The sequence below is a fragment of the Ascaphus truei genome, chromosome 11, assembly GCF_040206685.1.
Source record: "Ascaphus truei isolate aAscTru1 chromosome 11, aAscTru1.hap1, whole genome shotgun sequence".
Taxonomy (NCBI): Eukaryota; Metazoa; Chordata; class Amphibia; order Anura; family Ascaphidae; genus Ascaphus; species Ascaphus truei.
Genome location: NC_134493.1, coordinates 36,963,055 through 36,985,088, shown reverse-complemented (window position 1 = coordinate 36,985,088; position 22,034 = coordinate 36,963,055). Strand labels below are relative to the sequence as shown.

Genomic DNA, 22,034 nt, shown 5'->3' with positions numbered 1-22,034 from the left:
ATAAGTTTGAAATCGCCTATCCGAGCTGCTATGCATGGCTGATCCCTTTTCTCCAGCTTCCTTGAATGTACTACTGTATGAGGAAGATCATGTGACCAGATGCTAGTGCACGTTTAGAGAGAGGGAGGGCAGTGCTGACAAAGGGGTGTGCCTGGGTTTGTGACAGGCCATGAAGGGGCAGTGCCTAAGCAAATGCTTGTTAAAATAGAATACAAGAAAATTGGTCTTTCAAAGTTGTTTTTTTAAAAACCGAAAATGCTAAAAGTATTTTTTCTTACTACAGAACTGATTTATTAAAAAAAACACACATGCAGGATATAGACTGAACTGCAGCTTTAAGGGTGTGATTATGAGGACTGGAATTGAGCCCCCTGTGTTACAGGTCCCTCCCTTTGGCTTCATCTGAGTTAACTTTGAAATTTCCAGGTGTCAAGCAACTCAAAGAGAAAATAATCACCCTCTGCTGGAGAACAAACTGAATATCAGAGATATTTCCCTCTCCTATCACAGGGGCAGTGTGCAGAGCCCAGCATATGATGGCAGAGCACTTCCCAGTTACTCAATTCTTCAGGCTGGCTGTGTGGTTCTGGCCAGAGCTAAAACATGGCTCCACAGAGCCCTCTTATGGAAGTGACCAGTACTGCACCCACGGTAGTGTTGGTGCAAAAATAATGTCTATGTTTTGGGCTAGATTCGCAAAGTGCTGTTAAATCCGGGCTCATAACATGACGTTACCTAAAACAGGAACAGATGTTATTTTCCCTGAGGTTAACGCGTATCCTTAAAGCTAATTATATGCAAAAATAACGGCCATTCTACATCTCATTAGCATAGGCTTAGCGTCATATTTAAATATGTAGTAACAGGAGGGAGAGGGAGTAGGGGGTATGATATATTTTTATTGAACCAACAAGTAGTTAATATGTTACAAGCTGTGTACAGTATGAGGCTATTTGTATATCTGCTATAAAACCTGTATTTGTTTGCAGAGACCAGCTGGATGAATGGTACCCATATTTGGATCCGAGCGAGGGCGTTGGATGTTTCACCCAGGGGAGAGTATAGCGTTGGCTGGTCCAGCTATCTCTCAACCTACCCTGTCATGTAAGTTCTAGTAAGACACAGATAGTGACAGGCTGACTGACTTCACATGCGGACTTCCTGAGTGACAGGAGTGGTGGTGCATGTGCTGGGCCCTCCCTCTTTGAGCTTCAGGAAGGAAGTGCCTAAATTATAGTATGAAGTTCAGCCCCTTAGGGGTGGGTCCTTCAGTCTGTGATTGGGGTTCCAAACTATCCCTTCATGAGGCAGGAGCTCTGAGCTCTGCTCCCGGCTGGGAGAGAGACATGTGCTCAGTCCCTGTCAGGATCCGTGATCCGCGACGCGCTCGGCACTTACCCCAACCCGTGATCGGGGTCCCCGCTTCTTCCGTCATCCATGACGCTTCTCTCCCTTCTCCTGGGACCAGCCGCCATGCTAGGCGCGAGCGCGCATCTCACACGGATGTTAATACCACTCTCTGGTCTTGCCTCCAGACTACGCCCACGGGGCAACATCATCGGCGTGCAGCGCGCACATGCGGTGCGTGGTCAGCACGCACACGAGATGCGCCATCTATCTTCTTCAGGGATCCTCCCCACACCTGTCTCCTGCAACCTACCAGCCTATCACGGTCAGTCTTACTGACGCGCCTCCTCCTGTCTGCTACCTCATTGGTACCTGTGTCCTATATATGCTCAGCCAGCCCACTGGCAAATCGGCTGAGCATAAACCTTCCTATGTGCGAAGTGTTCACTGCTACCCGTGCCTCCACCGTCTTGTCTTACCCACCGGTTCCTAGCTCCTCTGTTTCTGACCTCGGCTCTCTCTCTGGACTCCGCTCTTCAAAACTTCTGACCCCGGCTACCAACGACGATCCGCACCTCTCCAACCCCGACCTCGGCAAAGTACCATGAAGACCCGCATCTCTCCAATCCTGACCACGGCTAAGTACCTGCAACGATCCGCACCTCTCCAACCCCGACCTCAGCAAGTATCTCTGACTATCCATACCTCTCCCGACCCGGCTACTTCAACCAATCTACACTCCAGACGCGGCCACGCGGCTGTGGGTTGGTGTTGTATATCTATCCCCACCTCTGCCTCGCGGTCACGCCTTGTTTGTGATGAGCACTCCGTTACAGTCCCTCATGGGCTGAGCCTGAGGTACTAACCTAATCCAGAGAGGCCTCACTATTACCAGCAGGCCAGTACCACCCAGAAGCCAGGGATCTACCTTATCAACTAAAGCATTCGCTGTAACAACATCGCCGTGGCTGCTATAATAAAGATCATCCTCATTTATACTTCTGGCTCCGCGGCAGTCTGTATGGAGGGAGTATTGTGAGTAAGGACTGTCAAAGCGGGGACCCCCTTCAGCCTTGCTGAAGCCCCCTATGTCTGGAGGAGCTGTCACCAAGAAGAAGAACCGGAGGAATCCCTAAAAGTCTGCCTGTCTTCCCCCCACACCACCGCGGGTACCTCAGCTCTCCTGTGCCAAACAGGTAACCAGCGCGACACCTAGCAATAGCCATGACTAAATCTCCCAGAGGGGGGGAGGACATGGGCTACACATAGATGGTCTTGTCTGGACTATGACGTTTCTCCCTTTCCAACTATACACCTCATATAGGATCGCCATTTTTCTGTGCCATTTATAATGCCGCTGCACCAATTGATCATTGCTGGAGTGTTCTACATATGCATAACTCCTGTACCTCTCTGATCTAAAATTATACACCGTATATATGGTGGTTTATCTATACTTGAATACCATTAAGTATAGGTATACGAGATTTTCTACATTATATCCACACCTGGTGTCATCCTCCAAGGAGGATTTTATTTGCACTTTGTATAATATATTCACTTGTTATTAAAATTTTATTGTTTTCATTTTTGTGTGCTATGTGGACATATATTATATATGTCAATATGTGGTCATCTTGTGGTCATTTGACCTCCTTGTGGAGATATCTGTAATGTCAAGGACTAATAGTCCACCTATTGTATTCCACAGAGAGTGCTACACATAGGATCTTTTCAGGTTCCCTTTTTGGCACCTACCTTGTTAAATGATGGCTGTAAAATAGTGAATTTATTTCAAGATTGGCTTGTTGACATTAAAAGCCCTACATGACCCGGGTCCCAGCTATCTGACAGAGCTTCTACTTCCCTGCACTCCCATTCGCTCACTTCCATCTGCAGATGAAGGACTCCTACCAGTTCCCAGAACCCCAGTGACTTCCTTTGGGGCCCGAGCATTTAGCCGCGCTGCTCCCACTCTCTGGAACAGTCTGCCTCATACAGTGTGAGACGCCCCCTCTCTGGGAATCTACACAAACAGGCTCCAGACCTACCAGGCATTTAATTAATGAAACACAACCTGTCCAACATTTAATAGCGACAGCACCGTCCCATCCTGTATTGTATCTTTCCTTGTGTTTGGTCTCGTAAATAACCTTAAATGTTTTCTTATTTTTCCCGTTTGGAACTGGGAAGCGCTTTAAGTCTCTTTGGGAGAAAAGCGATGTATAAATTAAGTTATTATCACTATCTGGCTCTTTCACTTAAGTGCTGCGGGCAGCAAGCTTTTTCTACAAAATTTCCTGTCAAATAATTACTTCCATGAGAATTTGTTTATTCTTAAAGTAAATAAAAATATCACTTGTGAGCACTTTCACATGAATCAGACAGGTCTGCAACCCTGTCCTTCCCCATTATCTCTTAGCATTCAGTGCTTTCTCTGCAGCATGGGATTCTGGGTAATGACATACAAATGAGCTCTCACAGTGTCACCTTTTGCTTGAAATCTATTTTGACATGGACCCCTATAAACTTATGCCTGCCGCATTACACAGCTTTCCAGCACAGCCTGGGATTATTCTTAAAAGAATCCATTTCCGCTCAGCGTTGAATCCGTTCCTCCTCCGCACGCTGTTCGGTATCATTGTACAGGGCGTCATTAAACAGCGCCAGCTAGATAAAGAATAACTTAACAGCGTGAGGAGTGACTCAGTGAGTGAGGACACTGACTCTGAAAACTATGACACCAGGGGAGCCTGGTTCAAATCCCGGTGTCGGCTCCTTGTGACCTTGGGCAAGTCACTTTATCTCCCTGTGCCTCAGGCACCAAAATCATAGATTGTGATCTCACCTGGGAAGGGACTGTGTCTGTAACATTCCCGTGTGCTGTGTACCACGCGCTATACTGTAACATTCCCGTGTGCTGTGTACCACGCGCTATACTGTAACATTCCCGTGTGCTGTGTACCACGCGCTATTCTGTACTGTAATTGTGACGCGCTCTGAGTCCCATTGGGAGAAAAATGTTATATGAGTTATTATTATTAATACCCTTTCTACCTGAGGGCCCAGGGACGCCTTACAGAACAAATTGGTTACCTTATCAGAACTCACACTATTTCCCTCTCAGGGGACGCATGGTTCTCAAGATAAAGGTACGGCTTCCTATTGGTCTTTGGGAGATTTCAACCGCTTTTATCTCAGGAACCAGGTGTCCCCCAGAGCTAAACAGCTGTGCTCCAGGGACCCCCCCCCCCTTCCCATCCTGGTAAGAAAAAAAAGATGGGGAGGGTGGTGAAGGGTTACAACTTTATCCAGGAGGAACAGAGGCTTTAATAGCGTTTGAGTGAGCGCAATGCAGGAGCAAAGTGTATAGGTGACAGCGACATGTTTAAGGGATTCCGTCTGTGTGACTGATGCCATGTTTGTTAAAATCTGACATCTAAAAGTATATATATTTTATAATGTTAGTGTGTAAACATGGTGAGCAGAGACTTGGGGGGGGGGGAGTGGGTTGATTTCCTCTAGCTGGTCCCTTTAGTTCATGGGTGGACAACTCCAGTCCTCAAGGGCCACCAACAGGTCAGGTTTTCAGGATATCCCTGCTTCAGCACAGGTGGTGCAGTTGCTGATTGATCCATCTGTGCTGAGGCAGGGATATACTGACAACCTGACCTGTTGGAGGCCCTTGAAGACCGGAGTTGACCACCCCTGCCTTAGTCTGCCATCACGAGCTGTTCAACAAGACTTTGCACAGACAAACCCCCTGTCTCTTTTACCTTGATTGGCTCTCTTAGAAGGGCAGGTGAGATAAGGGAAAACACTTGAAGGGCAAACTCTCCCCCATTCATTGGCCCTGAAGTATAACAAATACGCCCTGGTCTCTGAATCAGTAAGTACTGGGTAGGAATCGGTATAAGAACAACCCGCTGTGGCAGTGATAAGGTTACTGTCAGAGATGGTACTGAAGATGTGGTACTTGCGCCCCTGGCAGGGAAGGGGTTAAATGCGGGGGGTAATTAGTTTTAACCGAATTCATTCAAAGTGTTCTTCTGATGAGTGCAAATATCTCTCATTATAACAACTGACGATCTCAGATCCCGAGCACCTGTCTGCTTTACTGATGTACTTAGCACCACGCATAGTGTGTGATTATAATATATATATTTCCATTGCATGGACTTCTCTTACCTACAATGTTACCTCAACATTAGTATTAAATGGTGATGTTTAGTATATGTATGTATGTGTATGTGTATGTGTATGTGTATGTGTATGTATGTTTTTTTTTTTTTTTGTAGCCCGGGTGGTGAAAAAAGTGATTCCACCTCAAAAACCGTGCTCATGGTCCAGTGAGACCAGGTGCTCAAAACTTGTGACAAAGTCCGCTCCGGAGAGTAGGCCAGTCCATGCCATAGACAGTCCTCTCCAGCCGAAGCCTGGGAGTCCTGCTGTTACATGACGTCTTCCTCCGAAGAGTCCGACGTCCTTCTCGTTCCCTCCTAGTGCAGCTGACGCCGCAGGAGGGTCCAAGTCTTTAGGGTGTTCGGCTGACGAAGGGATGGCGACAACTAGCCAGCACTCAGTCTTTGCTCTCCGGAGAGAGGGGTGACGATAACCCAACACGAAACCGAAACAAAATCCATGGTGCGAGTGCTCCTGTGCTCTGTGTGATGCAGTGCAGGAAGTGCTCAGACGTACAAACACAAAAAGGTGTGCACAAGTGCACGCCCGGCCCCGTGCAAGGCCAGGCGGTGACAAAAAGTAGTTGGCTTGTCCCCTCAGCGGAAGGGAAAAATAGGGGACGGTGCAAAATCATCTGTGCAGATCAAGTGCTCGTAAGTGGAGGCCGCCGCCCAAACAGCCATCCCCAGTGCAGCAAGTGATGCTCCCCAGGTGTTCCAAGCCTGGGGTGCAAGATTAAAAATGCCCGGGCTACTTTGCATCCGCCTTCTCAGGCCATGACCAGAGGACCAAGTGATGCAACTAGGGCCATCCTTCACAGGACAGACCCTACACTTGATCTTAGCCAAAAGGCCGAGAAGCGATTAGCACACAGTTGTATTACATTTGCATATTTGCTTTGCTGTGGAGGATTTTTGTCACTTTTTTTACTCACCATAACTTAACTCAGTATTATGGTTGGCCCATCCTTTAGCTTCTTTGCATACCCAGTTAATCAACCCCACACTGATGAGACCCATTAAGGTCGAAACAGCTGTCTGTGGGTGGTTTTCTGGGTATGCACCTTAACCCTGGCTGTGCTCAAAGCTGTGACCATGCAGCAAGCTTAAGCCTATAGGGAACCATGTTATAAATGGTTTTTGAAGCAAAAAGTGGCACTGTGTGCTCATTTGCATGTCATTTCCCAGAATCCCTTGCTGCAGTGGAAGTGCTGTGTGCTGGGTGATAATGGGGAAAGGCGGGGTTGCAGACCTGCCTAAGACATGCAGATGAGCATACAGTTATATATATACATATATATATATACATATATATATATATATAAGGTGCATAAGGGAAAAATTAACATGTACATAGAATATGATCCACAAGGGATCAAAAAAGGTTCCCTCATATATCACTCATCCGGAATATGTCACAGTAAATATTGCCAGACCTAGTGGTCTCCAAATATAGTGATAATGTTGACTGGTGTGATACACCTACTGTAGGCTGTATATCAGAGTAGTATAACTGACACATTAACCGTAAGATAAGAGATGCTAGTAACAGCTAGAGCACATCTAGGGAACAAAATAATAAAACTTTATTTACATATTTAACTCGCTTTTTGTGAATAATATTTACAGTGGTGAGGTCTTATCGACGTCACGACGGTGGCGTGGCAGGATGCAGATGAACCTCGCGCTGGAACCGGTTGGATAGCGATGAAAATACATTATGTGGCTTGTATCTGGCCCATATCAGATAGGTACGATCCACATAGGCGGGATTTGTCGGCATAAACTGCCAATCTCGTTACCACACATACAGGATATATGATTGCTCTGCGGGGATAGTCTAACACTGTAGATTTAGCAGTAAAGACACATATATATGGCGCATTTGAGCAGTGACTATCTGTATACTGACCACACAGATCATATATGTGTGTGTGTATGTATCTATCTGTGTGTATCCATCTATGTGTGTGTGTATATCCATCTATGTCTGTCTATCTATCTATCTATCTATCTATCTATCTATCTATCTATCTATCTATCTATCTATCTATCTATCTATCTATCTATATCCATCTATGTGTGTCTATCTATCTATCTATCTATCTATCTATCTATCTATCTATCTATCTATCTGTGTGTGTGTCTATCTGTGTGTATCCGTGTGTATGTGTATATCCATCTATATGTGTCTTTCTATCTATCGTGTGTGTGTGTGTGTGTGTGTGTGTGTGTGTGAGTGTGTGAGTGTGTGAGTGTGTGAGTGTGTGAGTGTGTGAGTGTGTGAGTGTGTGTGTGTGTGTGTGTGATCTATCAATCAATCATCTATCTATCAATCAATCATCTATCAATCAATCATCTACCAATCAATCATCTCTCGCCTTTGTCCGTTACCAATAAAGTTTTGTTGACACTCCCCCCCCCCCCCTCCCTCTCTGTCCTTTTAAATCGCTGCCCTTCCCATGATGCCCCGCGGCCGCCGGGTTTGGATTTTTCAAATCATATCGACCAATCAGGAGCGCGCATTCCGCTCAAACCCAACGGCGGCCACAGGACCGGGAGCAGCAAGAGGCAGCAGCGAGTCAGGCGAGCGCAGCAGCACCCCCCTCTGTCTCTACCGCGGCCACCCGGACCCAGCTCCCCGGCAGGACCAGGCACAACACGCTCTCACCTCGGTCTCCCCCCTCCGGTGCTCCCCGGTCCTCTCCCCCGGTCTTCCCGGTTCCCCCCTCCGGTCTTCCCGATTCTCCTCTCCGGTGCTCCCGGTTGCCCCCCCCCCCCACCAACATGGCGCAAATACCCACTAAGCCGCTGCAGAAGCTGCCCGCGGCTCCCGAAGCAGTGAAACCCCCCGGGGCCCCGGTAACCGCCGCCAAGGAGATCCCAGAGATCCTGGTGGATCCCCGCACCCGCCGCCGGTACCTGCGCGGCCGCTTCCTGGGGAAAGGAGGCTTCGCCAAGTGCTATGAGATCACCGACCTGGAGAGCCGGGAGGTTCTGGCCGGCAAGATCGTGCCCAAGAGCCTCCTGCTGAAGCCCCACCAGAAGGACAAGATGACCATGGAGATCGCCATCCACCGCAGCCTGGCCCACGCACATGTGGTGGGCTTTCACGGGTTCTTTGAGGACAACGACTTCGTGTTTGTGGTGCTGGAGCTCTGCAGGCGGAGGGTAACTATCGGGGGGGTGTAATGTGGGGGGCGGAGGGGGGGGGTGTAATGTGGGGGGCGGAGGGGGGGGGGTGTCCATGGGGTTAGATGGAGGTGTGGGGGATCCATGGGGTTAGAGATGGGGGGGGGGGGGTGTAGTGTGGGGGTCCATGGGGTTAGATGGAGGTGTGGGGGATCCATGGGGTTAGATGGAGGTGTGGGGGTCCATGGGGTTAGAGATGGGGGGGGTGTAGTGTGGGGGATCCATGGGGTTAGATGAGGGGGGGTGTGGTTTGGGGATCCATGGGGTTAGATTGGGGGGTGTAGTGTGGGGGATCCATGGGGGCTAGATGGAGGTGTGGGGGATCCATGGGGGCTAGATGGATGTGTGGGGGATCCATGGGGTTAGATGGAGGTGTGGGGGATCCATGTGGTTAGATGGAGGTGTGGGGGATCCATGGGGTTAGATGGGGGGGTGTAGTGTGGGGGATCATGGGGTTAGATTGGGGGGTGTAGTGTGGGGGATCCATGGGGTTAGAGATGGGGGGGGTGAAGTGTGGGGGATCCATGGGGTTAGATGGGGGGGGGGGTGTAGTGTGGGGGATCCATGGGGTTAGGTGGGGTGGGGGTGTATTGTGGGTGGTCCATGGGGTTAGTGTGGGGGGGGGGGTGTATGGGGCTAGATGGGGGGTGTAGTGTGGGGGATCCATGGGGTTAGATGGTGGGGGTGGGGGTGTTGTATCTATTGGGTTGATGTGGGGGGGGGGGGGAGAGAATGAAGGGATCCAAGGGAGAGGGGTTTCATGGGCCTCTGAGTATCCTGGTGCGCAAAGTAGTGATATAGGGGGTAAGTGTGTCTTGAGGGGCAATATCTTAGCTATAGTAGGTACTTTCGGGCATGATCTGTCAGGGTGGGTTTCTTAGGGCAGCACGGAATGGTTGTGTTTGGCCATATACTGTAAGGTAGAAACTCTATCTGGGTCCACACAATGTTGCGCTTGGAGTTCTCAAAGATTGGGTATTGGTGGGTGTACTGGGGTAGGGAGTGTCGTGCTGGGGTGGGAGGGCAGTGTTCAGTGGTCTGAATGAGGTGCTTGGCATCAGGTAACATTCAAGGGTAGAAGGTATGGAAGGTTCTGCCGTGATAAGGTGACAGTTCCTGAAGGGGGGTTGATAGGCTATATACACCCTATGTGTAACGATTATCTGTACATTCCCATGCTAACTGACAAGCAGAGCTGTTCAGGCTCTGATCGTTGTTTGCCCCCTGCTGGTGGCTTGCTTACCCTGGGAGTAGCTTATAGTTTCAGTTTGCACAGCAGCACATTCCTGCTTATGCAGTATTGTTTTTTTGGTTCCCTTGGGTAACTTGGCTTTTAAACGTCAGGGCTGCATGGTGGGGACTTGGCTGGTACAGATGTTACTGCTGGGTTAGTAGGCTGTACACATTCCTAGGGTCTCACCATCCACATTGCTTTCCTAGTCCTTACTGGAACTGCACAAAAGGAGGAAAGCGGTCACTGAGCCGGAAGCTCGCTATTACCTGCGCCAGACCATCCTGGGGTGTCAATATCTGCACAGCAATCGTGTCATACACAGGGACCTCAAGCTTGGTAACCTGTTCCTCAGTGATGACATGGATGTCAAAATAGGTAATTTTATTGGACTTGACCTAAACAATACTATATTTTTCTCGTCTAATTTTTGTGCCTGAGGCCTAGGGAAGAGACGTGAGCTCTTGGGACCATGGTGAAATTACACTGGTTGGATCTGGGTTCACCCATTCGGCTTCTCCCACTCAGTGGGGTTTTACGGGCAGAGATACTTGCCATGATTTGCTAAAGTTGGTGCCGATCTGGCATAAAATCATACTAACTTGGATGGGGTTTTCTGTGTTTTTTTTTTTTTTTGTCTAATCGCTGCTAACCCAGTCTGGTGAATTACGGTTTACTTGGGTCACTCTCCCTCATGTACCTTTCTATTGCTGTCTCCTCCAGGTGATTTTGGGTTGGCAACCAAGGTGGAATTTGATGGGGAACGCAAGAAAACTCTATGCGGGACCCCAAACTACATTGCACCTGAAGTGTTGAGCAAGAAGGGACACAGCTTTGAAGTTGACATCTGGTCAATAGGATGCATTATGTGAGTTCCCTAAATAGGTTGGGGAGGGTATCCTGTAACTCTTATACAGTTCTACTATCCCATACCGGATCACAATAAATCATGTGGAATGTGATTTGATAAATGACCCAAGGTGCAATAGTTGCTGAAACATTGACTTTGATTCCAACACTCTGTTCCCCAGGTACACCTTGTTGGTTGGAAAACCTCCCTTTGAAACGTCCTGCCTGAAGGAAACTTACGTTAGGATAAAAAAGAATGAATATACCATCCCCAAGGTAAGGCCACCTAGTCAATCTCTTCCCCTCTCGGAATTTAATGTCCACCCAATGAATCCTGTTGGCCAACAGGAAGCTGCAATGTAATTGTTGGTAGCTTCCTGTTGGTCAGTTGTTTTTAAATGTTGGATTAGTTACCAGAATCTTCCAGGGTAGGTATCCTGGGAACCCGTGAACCATAAATATTGCTGTTTAGCTCAGGACGACCCTCCCTCCCCCAGATTCCAATGCCAAGTTAACTTGGTTTGATTGCTACTTTTATTTCCCTATGAAACAGGACTGCCCCTGCCCTGTAGTTATTCCCTTGCAGGTGTCTGGTATACAGGGCTGTTTCTGACTGTTCCTGTATTCACTGTCCTTCATTTATGATGATTCGTGTGTGTGTGTGTGTGTGTGTGTGTGTGTGTGTGTGTGTGTGTGTGTGTGTGTGTGTGTGTGTGTGTGTGTGTGTGTGTGTGTGTGTGTGTGTGTGTGTGTGTGTGTGTGTGTGTGTGTGTGTGTGTGTGTGTGTGTGTGTGTGTGTGTGTGTGTGTGTGTGTGTTCCATCTCCATCACTTTCTCTGCCAGTCTTGTTTTTTGTCTGACCGCTCTCCATTCTTCCTCCCAGCACATTAACCCCGTAGCTGCAGCCCTCATTCAGAAAATGCTCCGTTCTGACCCTGCCTCCAGGCCCACTATTGATGAGCTACTGAACGACGACTTCTTCACCACGGGATATATTCCTACCCGCCTCCCCACCACTTGCTTAACTGTGCCTCCCAGGTTCTCCATTGCTCCCAACAGCATTGATCCTACCTTACGGAAGCCACTCGCTGCTCTTAATAAAGGTAGGTCAGTCGGGTTTTCCTTCTATGGTCTGTATAATGGTAAGCGTGTGCGTGCTCATGCACATAGCGCAAGCGATTTTGTGTATTTAGCCCAAACGATGATGCTCCTGACATCCTGGCCACACCTAGTCACAAGGGTAGGCCTCACTGTGGCTCAGTGGCACGGCAGCCGAAAATACAAATGTATTTCCACACAGCTGCCGCACGCGCGTCTGCACTAGATACACTGTCATAGACAGGTATTTCTCATTGACGCGCGCACGCGATTACTATAATACAGGGTTTCAACGCCAATCGGCAATATAGAGCAGCCAACCACTTGTAACTCTGTCTTGCATTCACTGCTAGAAGGATGGGATATCAGCACTCCTGGTGGGTGTAAATGGTTACAAAAAATATATAGTAGGATTGAATGGTGCAGTAGGGAAAGGTACTTAAAGATACAAAATAACTGAATTACAAGGTCCAGAAAAGAATCCCTACTTACAAGCAGTCAATATCACTCTTTTGTAGAAAAACAATTTAAATGGATGAATGGCTAGTAAATAGTGAGTTGAATATGTAGCTACGTTAAAAAAAAAAAAAAGTAGCAAAATATACATTTGGAATTTAAAAAATGTCATGTAGGTAACAGCCATTTCCTACCTGCCGTTGCCTACGGGACAATTTTTAAATCCCTACATTTTATATTTTGATACTATTAAAAAAAAAATTTTTTTAATTCGCTACATATTCAACTCCCTATTTAGTACCCACTCATCCACTTACATTATCTTTCTACAGACTAGTGATGAGTGCTTGTAAGTAGGGATTCTTTTCTGGATCACCGGTCCCTCTGAACATTGTTCAGTTATTTTGTACTTGCATTCAATGCTACCTGTCCCCCAACACAAATGCCTTCACTGGCACGGGATGACGAGTGAAGTCTCCAGCTCTGATCATTTATTGTGTTCTGGTACAGGACCAGAGAGTCCACTGGTGGAGAAGCAGGCACTGCTTGGGAAGGAGGAAGAAGCAATGCAGCCCGAGGGAACAGAGCCCGCCGACTGTTACCTGTCTGACATGCTACAGCAGCTCACCAGCGTCAATGCAGTCAAACCATCAGAGAGGGCAAATATTCAGCAAGGTGAGTCTGAAGGTCCTGTATGGCTTATCCCAATCACCCGACGAGTCCTGAGCCTACTCTGCTGGGTTAACGTTTCACAATTGAGCTTTCTATGAGGGAGGAGTCGCAATGGGATACAATCGTGTAAAGGGTTTAAATAGGACATTGAGGCATCGTGGACTCGGACAACTTTTCAGTGTGGCCACATGTTGGGAAACCATAAAACCCACAGAGAAAATAGTCTTGTTTCAGAGCAAGGTGCAAGAAAGATTAGGCCAAGTAGCCTAACGGTCCTGTATCTGCTACCATTTTCTGCATCGCTCTAACGCTGTGCTCTCCTATCTTTCAGAGGAGGCAGAGGATCCAGCCTGCAACCCAATCTTCTGGGTCAGCAAATGGGTGGATTATTCTGACAAGTATGGATTAGGTATGTCCTGTCTAACACTGCAGGATGCAATGATTGTGTAAGATTTGAGACTGGTACTGTGCAAGCAGTCAGTTCTGTTTCAGTTAACATCTCTGTAATCTCCTCTCCCAGAATCTGAACATGCCTCTCTGCCTGTAAGATAATGTGTCCCATATCCCTATACAGGCTACCAGCTCTGTGACAATAGTGTAGGCGTGCTCTTCAACGACTCCACTCGGTTGATAATGTACAACGATGGAGACAGCCTGCAGTACATTGAGCGCAACAACGCAGAGTCTTACCTCAACGTGCGCTCTTACCCTACCGCTCTAACGAAGAAGGTAAACTCGTCAACCTAATTTTGACTTTGTACAGAAAATGAGTAAAGCTATTGGGAGCCTGCTGGGAGTTGGACTATACTCTGCAAAGTTACTTTCATCTCTGTAGCGACCTTGAATGAGTCTTTCAACTGTCCAACTGTCCAACTGTCCAATAAGGTTTCTGATTTTGGTATTTTCATTTGGATCACGCCATGAAAGTGGTAGAATAGTATATAACTGAAAGGTCAAGTCGCTGGACATTAATACCAATAATAACAATACATGGCATGTTCTTCTGCTGGGTTACTAGAGATTTGTAACATCCCTAACGTTTTTAAGACGTGTTTTTTTTTTTTTTTTTCCCTCCCTGCAGATCACGCTACTTAAATACTTCCGTAACTACATGAGCGAGCACCTTCTCAAGGCCGGTGCAAACATCACTCCACGTGAGGGGGACGAGCTGGCTCGCCTCCCCTTCTTGCGCACCTGGTTCCGGACACGTAGCGCCATCATTCTCCACTTAAGCAACGGAACTGTCCAGATCAACTTCTTCCAGGTGAGAAGTTCAAGAGTGCACTCTTAAACCCAGCTCTCCCCACCCCCTCTTGGTATAAGTCAGGGACTGGAAGCTGTCTTTTCTTATTGGCCATAATTCCTAGATGGGATTTATTTCCACATCGGGTGTAATGCCACTTGTGACCCTCATGGGGGTTGGTGGACATTACTCTTGTCTGCTTGTGCTGTAACAAAATGAGCACCATTACTCCCTTTATTTGGAGGCTTCAGCGGTGCCAGGTGGGGTAATATTAAGGGTATTCAACAGTAATGGGCATTCTGATTCCCTCAATGCTGTTGCGGTTAAGGCCCTATAGAGGGGAATTTGTGCCCTCTGCAATTTTATGACGCTTTCTTCTTCAGTTAATGGTTCTTTATTAGTCAGGTGAATTATTTATACTTGAGACTGTACCTGCTCAGTTTGGGGGGGGGGGGGGGGGGTGGGTTGGAGGTACATTGCCAGCAAGAACTTGTAGGTATTGCACATGAGCTACAGAGAACATGCATTAGGCTGGCTATATAATGCACACGCTCTTGTATAGCAGGGTTAAAACCTATTGTCTGAGCTGGACTCATCGCCACATGTTTTTTTTTTTTTTTTTCATTTTTTATATAAAGGATCACACAAAAATTATCCTGTGCCCACTCATGTCAGCCGTGACCTACATAGACGAGAAGCGTGAATTCCGCTCATACAAACTGAGCCTGATTGAAGAGCACGGCTGCTGCAAGGAGCTGGCCAGCCGCCTGCGCTACGCAAGGACCATGGTGGAGAAGCTGCTGAGCTCAAAGTCTGGCATGGCACGCGTGAAACCCTCTGCGTAGCCAGACTAACCTGCTATTGACATTGTCTTCCTTCTGTTGGTTTCCAGGGTCTGGAAACTCTTAACCCTTTTTGCTGCCAGAATGTTCCATTCATGGCCCTGGCAGCACCGGGCTGTGAATTTTTTTTTATGTTGGAGCTGAAAAGCACCAAGTAACAGTATATTAAATATTGTCCGTGTATAACTCTCCCAAGACTGTACAGTTCACTTTTATATTCACTCACTTGCCTGACCCCCTGCACTTGTTGGCAGCGGCGGTTAGCTATTTCTATGTAATCACGATTTAGGGTGACATCATGAAAACACCGACATCCTGAGCTGTCCTTCTGTGTTCTTTCTATTTTGTTACTTTTTAATGTTCTGGTGAGATGTCAGGTTTTTAATGTAAAAATAACAAATTCCAGACTTAACTTTTTTGTATATTAAATATGAGATTAAAGTTTCTTTTTGTAAATCTACTTGTTTCTCAGTGGCTGAATTGTCTTGGCTTTTATCTAGACGGGTGTTCCACAAACACAAGGACTGTGATCCAGAAACCTTTTTTTAACCTGCGTACTTAACGTTTCTGTAAGGATGCATCTGCATTCACACAGGGAAATAATTATAATGTCTATTCCAATGGTCTCTGCGATTGGTGATCTTAAGTTATGTTACCAATAGTACATGATCAGACAATACACTAAAGTGCCACCTTATTCGGCAGTGCAGTAAATTGGTGTACAGAGGTTTTTTTATTTTTTTAAATATATATTGTTTACAAAAAAAACATTAAGTGAGGACAAACATACACAAAGAGGCAATGAGGGCGCTTCTCTGGGGAGTTCCCAATCCTAGATGGAATTGGGACCAACTGTGTGGCTGGATGTTGGAGGTATGGCAAGTTGGCTTCCTTTAAAAGATTGGTTTTTAAATCTGAAAGCTGGGGGAAGAGTTTTGATGGTACATGGGGAATTCCAGAAATAGGGGGCATCAGCGAAGTCTTGCAGGTGCGAGGAAAGGTGAATGTAGTGGGCGTCTACTGTATGTATTTGTGGATGTGGACTGAGCTGTAAGAAGTTACTAAAGTTTTGTGAACTTCATTCTAGGGACTACGGGAAGAGAGTGTAGGGATATGAGTAGCGGAGCAGTGAGTGAGGTAGATGAGTCTAGCAGATGCCTTGGAGTTGAGGCGGACAAGGGGAATACCAACTGAGAAGGTTGCAGTAGTCAAGGTGGGATGTGAGTGGGTGGATTAGTATTTTAGTTGCATCATGAGTGAGAGATGAGCATATTTTGGTGATATTTCATGGGTGGCGATGGCAGGACTTCGTGACACTGAATGTGAGGAATGAAGGAGAGATCAGTCAAAGCTGACTTGAGGAGTTTGAGATTGGTGTTTGACAGGGAGAGTGTTTTGTGTGGCAGTTGAAGGGGGAAAGAATAGTTATTCTGTTTTTGGACAGGTTTTAGCTTCAGGGAGGAGATTAGAGTTTAAGACACTGCATGGGGGGGGGGGGGGGAGGTATATTTTGGCTGTCATCAGCATAAAGATCCTGAAAGCTAAAAGATTGTATTAGTTCACCATGAGAAGAGCTGCGGGGGTCCCACATGGCTCTGTCCTCTGCCAACAGAAAGAGGGAGTGATGAGACGCCAGAAAAGGAAACGCTGAAGGAGCGGTCGGACGTGAGCCCAGAAGAAGTCTGCTTAATGGAGTGGAAAATATTTAGAAGGGGGTGACAACTGGCTGATGGTAGCAGAGCGATTCAGGAGAACTAGTGAGGCGAAATTACCCTTAGATGTAGCAGACTTGCTCATTGGTCACTTTTGTTAGTGCTGTTTTGTAGTGTAGAGGATGGAAACCAGATTGTAAAGGGCAAAGCAGGGAGTTGGAGGAGAGAGTGAGTCAGGCGGTTGTATACAAGTCGCTCGAGTAACCTTGGAGGGGAAAAAAGGGAGAAGTGGTAGTTTGAGGGGGAGGATGAGTCGAATGGGTTTGAAAAGAGCTGGGAAGGTGCCGGAGGTGAGAGCGGGTTTAGGCGTGAGGGAGACAGGTGATGCATGTGGCGTGTTGCATGGAGCTGTCTTGTCTGTGAAGTAGGTGGCAAGGTCTGGCCATGAGGGTGGACTTGGGCAGAGAAGGGAGTTAAATCTGTCAAATAGGTGTTGGAGGACAAAGTTTGTATGAGTGAAGAGAAGTAGGTTTGCTTAGCAAGGGAAGAGGGCAGTGCTGTAGGAGAGTAGGAATTTATAGTGAAGTCTGGTTTTGAGCAGGATTTCCTCCAGACACGTTCTGCAGTGTGTGTGTGTGATCACTTTTTGGAGGTAGTGGGTGAAAGGTGTGTGCCATGGTTGTGGCTTGGATTGTCAGGGGTGACGTGTGGTGGCAGGAGCAATATTGTCTAGGGCTGATTTAGTATGCGGTTGTATAAATCTTTACTTGAAAAGAGCCTCATGTAGACAATAGTGCAAAAGCTTTATAACAATGACCTTGGTCCAGTAGCTGTCACCTGCTTTATTGGTTGATGTAGAAACGAGCTGGGACCGACCCTTTATGGTAACATTTCCTTAGCTGGTTTGCTGCCATTTTTCGAGTCCCTATTCTGCCATGTGCATTATGTATCCAATGTTTGGCATGAGGCTTTTGCTTTCAGTAGTTTTGTGAAGCCAACGCATGCAGCGGCAGTGCAATCTGTTGCAGACCAAACCCTTCAAAGAATTTACAGTACTTAAAATGATCGAAAAGCTGGAACGGACACTAAACTCCAGCAAGTGCTGCAACGGGGGGTTATACCTCCGAACAGGAGGCAGAAAGCCTCATTCCTCTTCCTTATGGCATCACAAATGACAAGTAATTCCTCTTGCCTGAAATATCCGATGTCCCTATAAATGGGATGGGAAGAAAAATAAACCTGTCTGCTTCGCGATGTCGGAGACTAACCGCTCATTGTGACTTTTTGTTTAATACTAAGTCTGACAATGGCTCGCTCTGCACAATGTTTTTATAAAAGATTTTATTTATATACAAAATCAGAACAATACCTGTGCCAAGGGAGCAAAGTGGTCTCAAATGTCCACGTTCAGCTTCACATCCCACCTGGACCCCTTAACCTTTGTACTGTTAGAGGGGCTTGCGACAGAGCTTTGCAGCTACACGTATATTAGGAGGGGGGGGGGCTCAACTCCGATCCTCAATCACCCCCAACAGGTCAGGTTTTTGGGATATCCCAGCTTCAGCACAGGTGGCTCAGACAAAAGACTGAGCCTCTGATTGAGCCACCTGTGCTGAAGCAGGGTCCGATTGAGGCACTTGTGCGATCTTGAAAACCTGACCTGTTGGTGGGGCTTGAGGACTGGAGTTGAGCCCCGCTGCATTGTATAACCGTTATTTGTACCTTTTTGGATTACGTTCTAAAACGCTGCGACTTGAAGCGCTGGATCTGCTTATTAAACACCTAATTTGGACATGACGACTTCTTTTTGACATACCTCAAATCTAAGGCTTGGATTATGGTCCCTGCGCGGCTGCGAATGAGCGCGTCCCGCGCGCACTCCTGCAGCCCAAGCCATTTGTGAACTTGGCTGCAGGAGATTGTAGACGCGTGGCGGGCGCGTCACGAAGCTGGTTCGTCCCTCATTGGCTGAACCAGCTCACGTGCGCTGACGTCACGCGCCTCAAAACACAGATTTTCCTGTATCCTGAGAACGCTGCTGCTTCAGCACGCTACTTTGCTGGCAGTTGCGCAGGCACTGGGGCAGCTCCCATAACATAGAGCAGAGGTGTGTCCGGGCGCGCACATGCAGCGACACCGGCAGCATAATCCCAGCCTAATGCAAATGTGTTGAAATAAATGGCACACTGCATTTGGTTTAGCCAACTAAAGGACTCCCAATCTTTGAGTAACCCATTTAATGTTACTAAATGGGGACTGCTGGGTCCTTTTACAAAACCAGTAATTAAAGGACAGGAATCACCCTATAAAGTCCCGAGCAGAGTGGGACCAGAATACAAAGTAAGCTGCTGAAAGCTGATATTTGAAGTGAATTCTCCATTCTGTGGAAATATATCTCGGGCAGGCTGCATTGTTGCAGGCTCTTCTGGCAGCACAAGGGTTAACTTGTCTCAGGTACATAATGGGCTAGAAAAGCTGTCGGCTGTAATCCAGGTGAACATTGACTTGGCTTCTGTTCACCTTCCAGTCCTGAGCATTTCAGCAGTAAGGCACTCACGGAGCAGTGTATGTATGGTAACTCCATCATGTATAAAAAACAACTAATCCGGCTGTATCAGGTGTTTCAAGACTTGACCAAGGTAATGTCTTAATTTTGGGATACCCTTTTTTCCCCCCTCCCCTTTGATTACAACATCGACCTTTCAAATAGGCATAAGAAACAGTGATAGAGCTATGCTTCATAATTAGGTGGAATAAAACTCATGTAAAGCACCAATCCCTGAGCCTGTAACTAAAATACAGTACATTCTAAAAAATTGGATTTTGAAGTCTTTTTTCCCCCTCCCCCTCATTCCTTTCTAGAAGCCTGATATATATTTTTTCTCAGTTGCCCCATATCCCTCAGCCTAGTAATTCACCAAGAAGCAACACTGCTGATTTCTGTGAGAGATTTCATGTAAGAATGCTGGAGGAAACTGATGTGCGTGAGAACGAGAGTTCAGATCAAATACATTTTCAAGATGGCCGCCCTCTCCTTCCAGGGCACAGGAGGTTACCATGGCAGCTGCAGTTACTAATAGTTCAGGGCCTTCGCCTCACAGTCTAAAAAGTTTTTTTAATAAAATACAAAAATAGGTTTAAGAACGTGCAAAGTAAAACGGAGTGCTTCCCCCGACCTTCCAAGCATTTCAAACAATGTTATTCTTGACGGGGCCGGTGTGACATCAAAGCAGAAGTACGAGCTGAAAATCTCAATGTCCTAACAGACTAATGTGCAACAACATCATGGCAGTGCAAAGTGAAGCCTTACAGTCGGGCGGAGGAGAGACCGGGACACTGGCTTTATCGCTGGGTAAGGGTGGCTCGGGCCCATGGTGGCAACCAGGCTGTCTTCGGCTCAGTGCTCACTGTTGGTGCACAGCAGGCGGTCAGAGTATTGGGGACCCTCAACGGCCAGGTTCCCGGTGATAATAGGCGTGGAAGGGCCTCTCGCCGGCGCACTGCTCCAATGCTCGATGCGTGTGGAGGAGCAGATGCGGGAAGCGGGAGGTGAAATAAGACACAAACTCATCGGGAACGGAGCCCAGGGTCTCCTGGACGTCAGCCGGCAGCTCGTGGTAATGATGCTTCTGCAGGGACACCAAGGAAACGGGGCATTGTTGAAAAAAATGCAAATTGGCCAGAGACTACACCGCTCAACACGTCGACATCAATTAATGTTGAACCGCAGTTGGTACTGAATGAATTAATGTCTGTATTTATATAGCGTCAACTGTGTGCGCGGTCCTTTATAAAGACAATACAGTACGGAGAATTATAATAATACAATAAGCGCAGGAAAGTCAGACAATAGGAAAGGAAATCCCTGCCCCGAAGAGCTTACAATCTAAGTGGAATGTTGGGAAACTTAGAGACAGCCGGTGAGGGAATAAGAGCCGTAGATGGTAGTGCTTGCTTACAATGGTTGATAGGAGTGGTGAGTGTGGGACAATAGCCACTGGAGGATCCGCCCCCCCTAAACGGAGGGTTCCCAACCCCCCTAAACAGAGGCCCTGCTCTCTTCCCCACTGATTGCCGGGGGAGAGCGTGGGGCTTCTGTAATGTTCTTCCCTCCAGCGCCACCTTCCTTCTTCTTCAGGGTCAAAATGACGCTGCAACATCACATGGCAGTGATGGCGTGGCAACGTGACATCACAACCCCGCGATGGCACGTTACCATGGCAACGCGACACCCTGTGACGTTGCAGTGTCTGGAGTTGAGCACCCCTGTCCTAAGCTACGCAGCTCACCACACACAAAATGTTCTGTGTAACGGGTACAGCTGGTCTTACAGGCCCACAACATGTAGCAGCTGTTTAATATGTACAGCTGGAAGTCACGCCTGCAAAATTATCATTATTTGATTTAAAAACAAGGGAGAGAAAGGGGGGCTAACGAATCTGGATACAGCCTAATTAGGCCCACGACGGGTTAACATTCACTTGCCCTTCACCATCCTCCACCCAACCCCAAGCTCCGGTGTAACACACCTTGTTCCTCATGGCTCGGAGAAGATCCCGCACCGATATCCCTCTGTAGGATCGGAATTTCCTCAGGTCTGGAAATCAAGAAGAGCACAGTGAGGGTGGGAAGGGGGGGGGGGGGGAGGAGAAGGGTCAAGAAAGGGGGAACATCCCAAACCAGGAGAGGAAGAGACGGTGATCGGAGGCGTGAGACACGTTGAGGGTAATTCGTTAAACTAGATCGAGGCACTAGCACATGGAAACTCCCTTAGACGTATTCTGTGCAATGGGGCCCTGATCGGCACTATTGCAGCGTAATGAATGTGTCTCTGTGGTCACTATGGACGGTACCTGTCTGCAGGGGGACAGATATGTGCAGCCGCCAGTTCACTCGGACAACAAAACGAGCACCCGACTCCAAGGTGACTATCAGTGGGCTCTCCAGGGGCTCCTTCTCAATGCGGTCACTCACATCCTGGGGAGGGGGACACAGCGACAATGTTTGTGACACAGCATAACAATACACAGTCACAGGCAGCAAGGTACGCGCGAAGTCACAGGCAGCAAGGTACGCGCGAAGTCACAGGCAGCAAGGTACGCGCGCAGTCACAGGCATGTTTCACACTCAGCATGACACTCACGGCATCCTACACATCAAAAAACAAACATCACACACGTACACACACTGTCACAGAAACAGGTCTAATACACAAGCAGCATGTCACAAACAAGTATGTCATGCACAGGGTGCCAAACAAACGCTGCGTAT

General features: G+C 47.5%; 2 protein-coding genes across 3 annotated transcripts in view; one reads left to right on the top strand and one right to left on the bottom strand.

Moving 5' to 3' along the window:
* The first annotated feature begins 8,057 nt into the window (after window positions 1-8,057).
* On the top strand, window positions 8,058-15,571 carry PLK1 (polo like kinase 1). Its single transcript, XM_075565650.1, has 10 exons — window positions 8,058-8,699; window positions 10,161-10,329; window positions 10,675-10,819; window positions 10,983-11,076; window positions 11,684-11,903; window positions 12,865-13,029; window positions 13,358-13,435; window positions 13,601-13,755; window positions 14,108-14,290; window positions 14,908-15,571. Exons 1-10 carry the CDS (start codon window positions 8,316-8,318, stop codon window positions 15,112-15,114), a joined length of 1,800 nt encoding a protein of 599 aa, XP_075421765.1. The 5' UTR covers window positions 8,058-8,315; the 3' UTR covers window positions 15,115-15,571.
* A 302-nt stretch (window positions 15,572-15,873) lies between these two features.
* Window positions 15,874-22,034, bottom strand: part of ERN2 (endoplasmic reticulum to nucleus signaling 2) — a 29,855-nt gene continuing 23,694 nt past the window's right edge. The window contains exons 18-20 of one of the 2 annotated variants that reach the window (XM_075565649.1): window positions 21,617-21,740; window positions 21,293-21,360; window positions 15,874-20,392 (exon numbers count right to left, since the gene is read on the bottom strand). In XM_075565649.1, the coding sequence (XP_075421764.1) occupies window positions 20,210-20,392; window positions 21,293-21,360; window positions 21,617-21,740 (375 nt within the window). In that variant the 3' untranslated portion in view covers window positions 15,874-20,209. The remainder of the gene's footprint in view (window positions 20,393-21,292; window positions 21,361-21,616; window positions 21,741-22,034) is intronic. The other variant, XM_075565648.1, reaches the window with a different exon arrangement.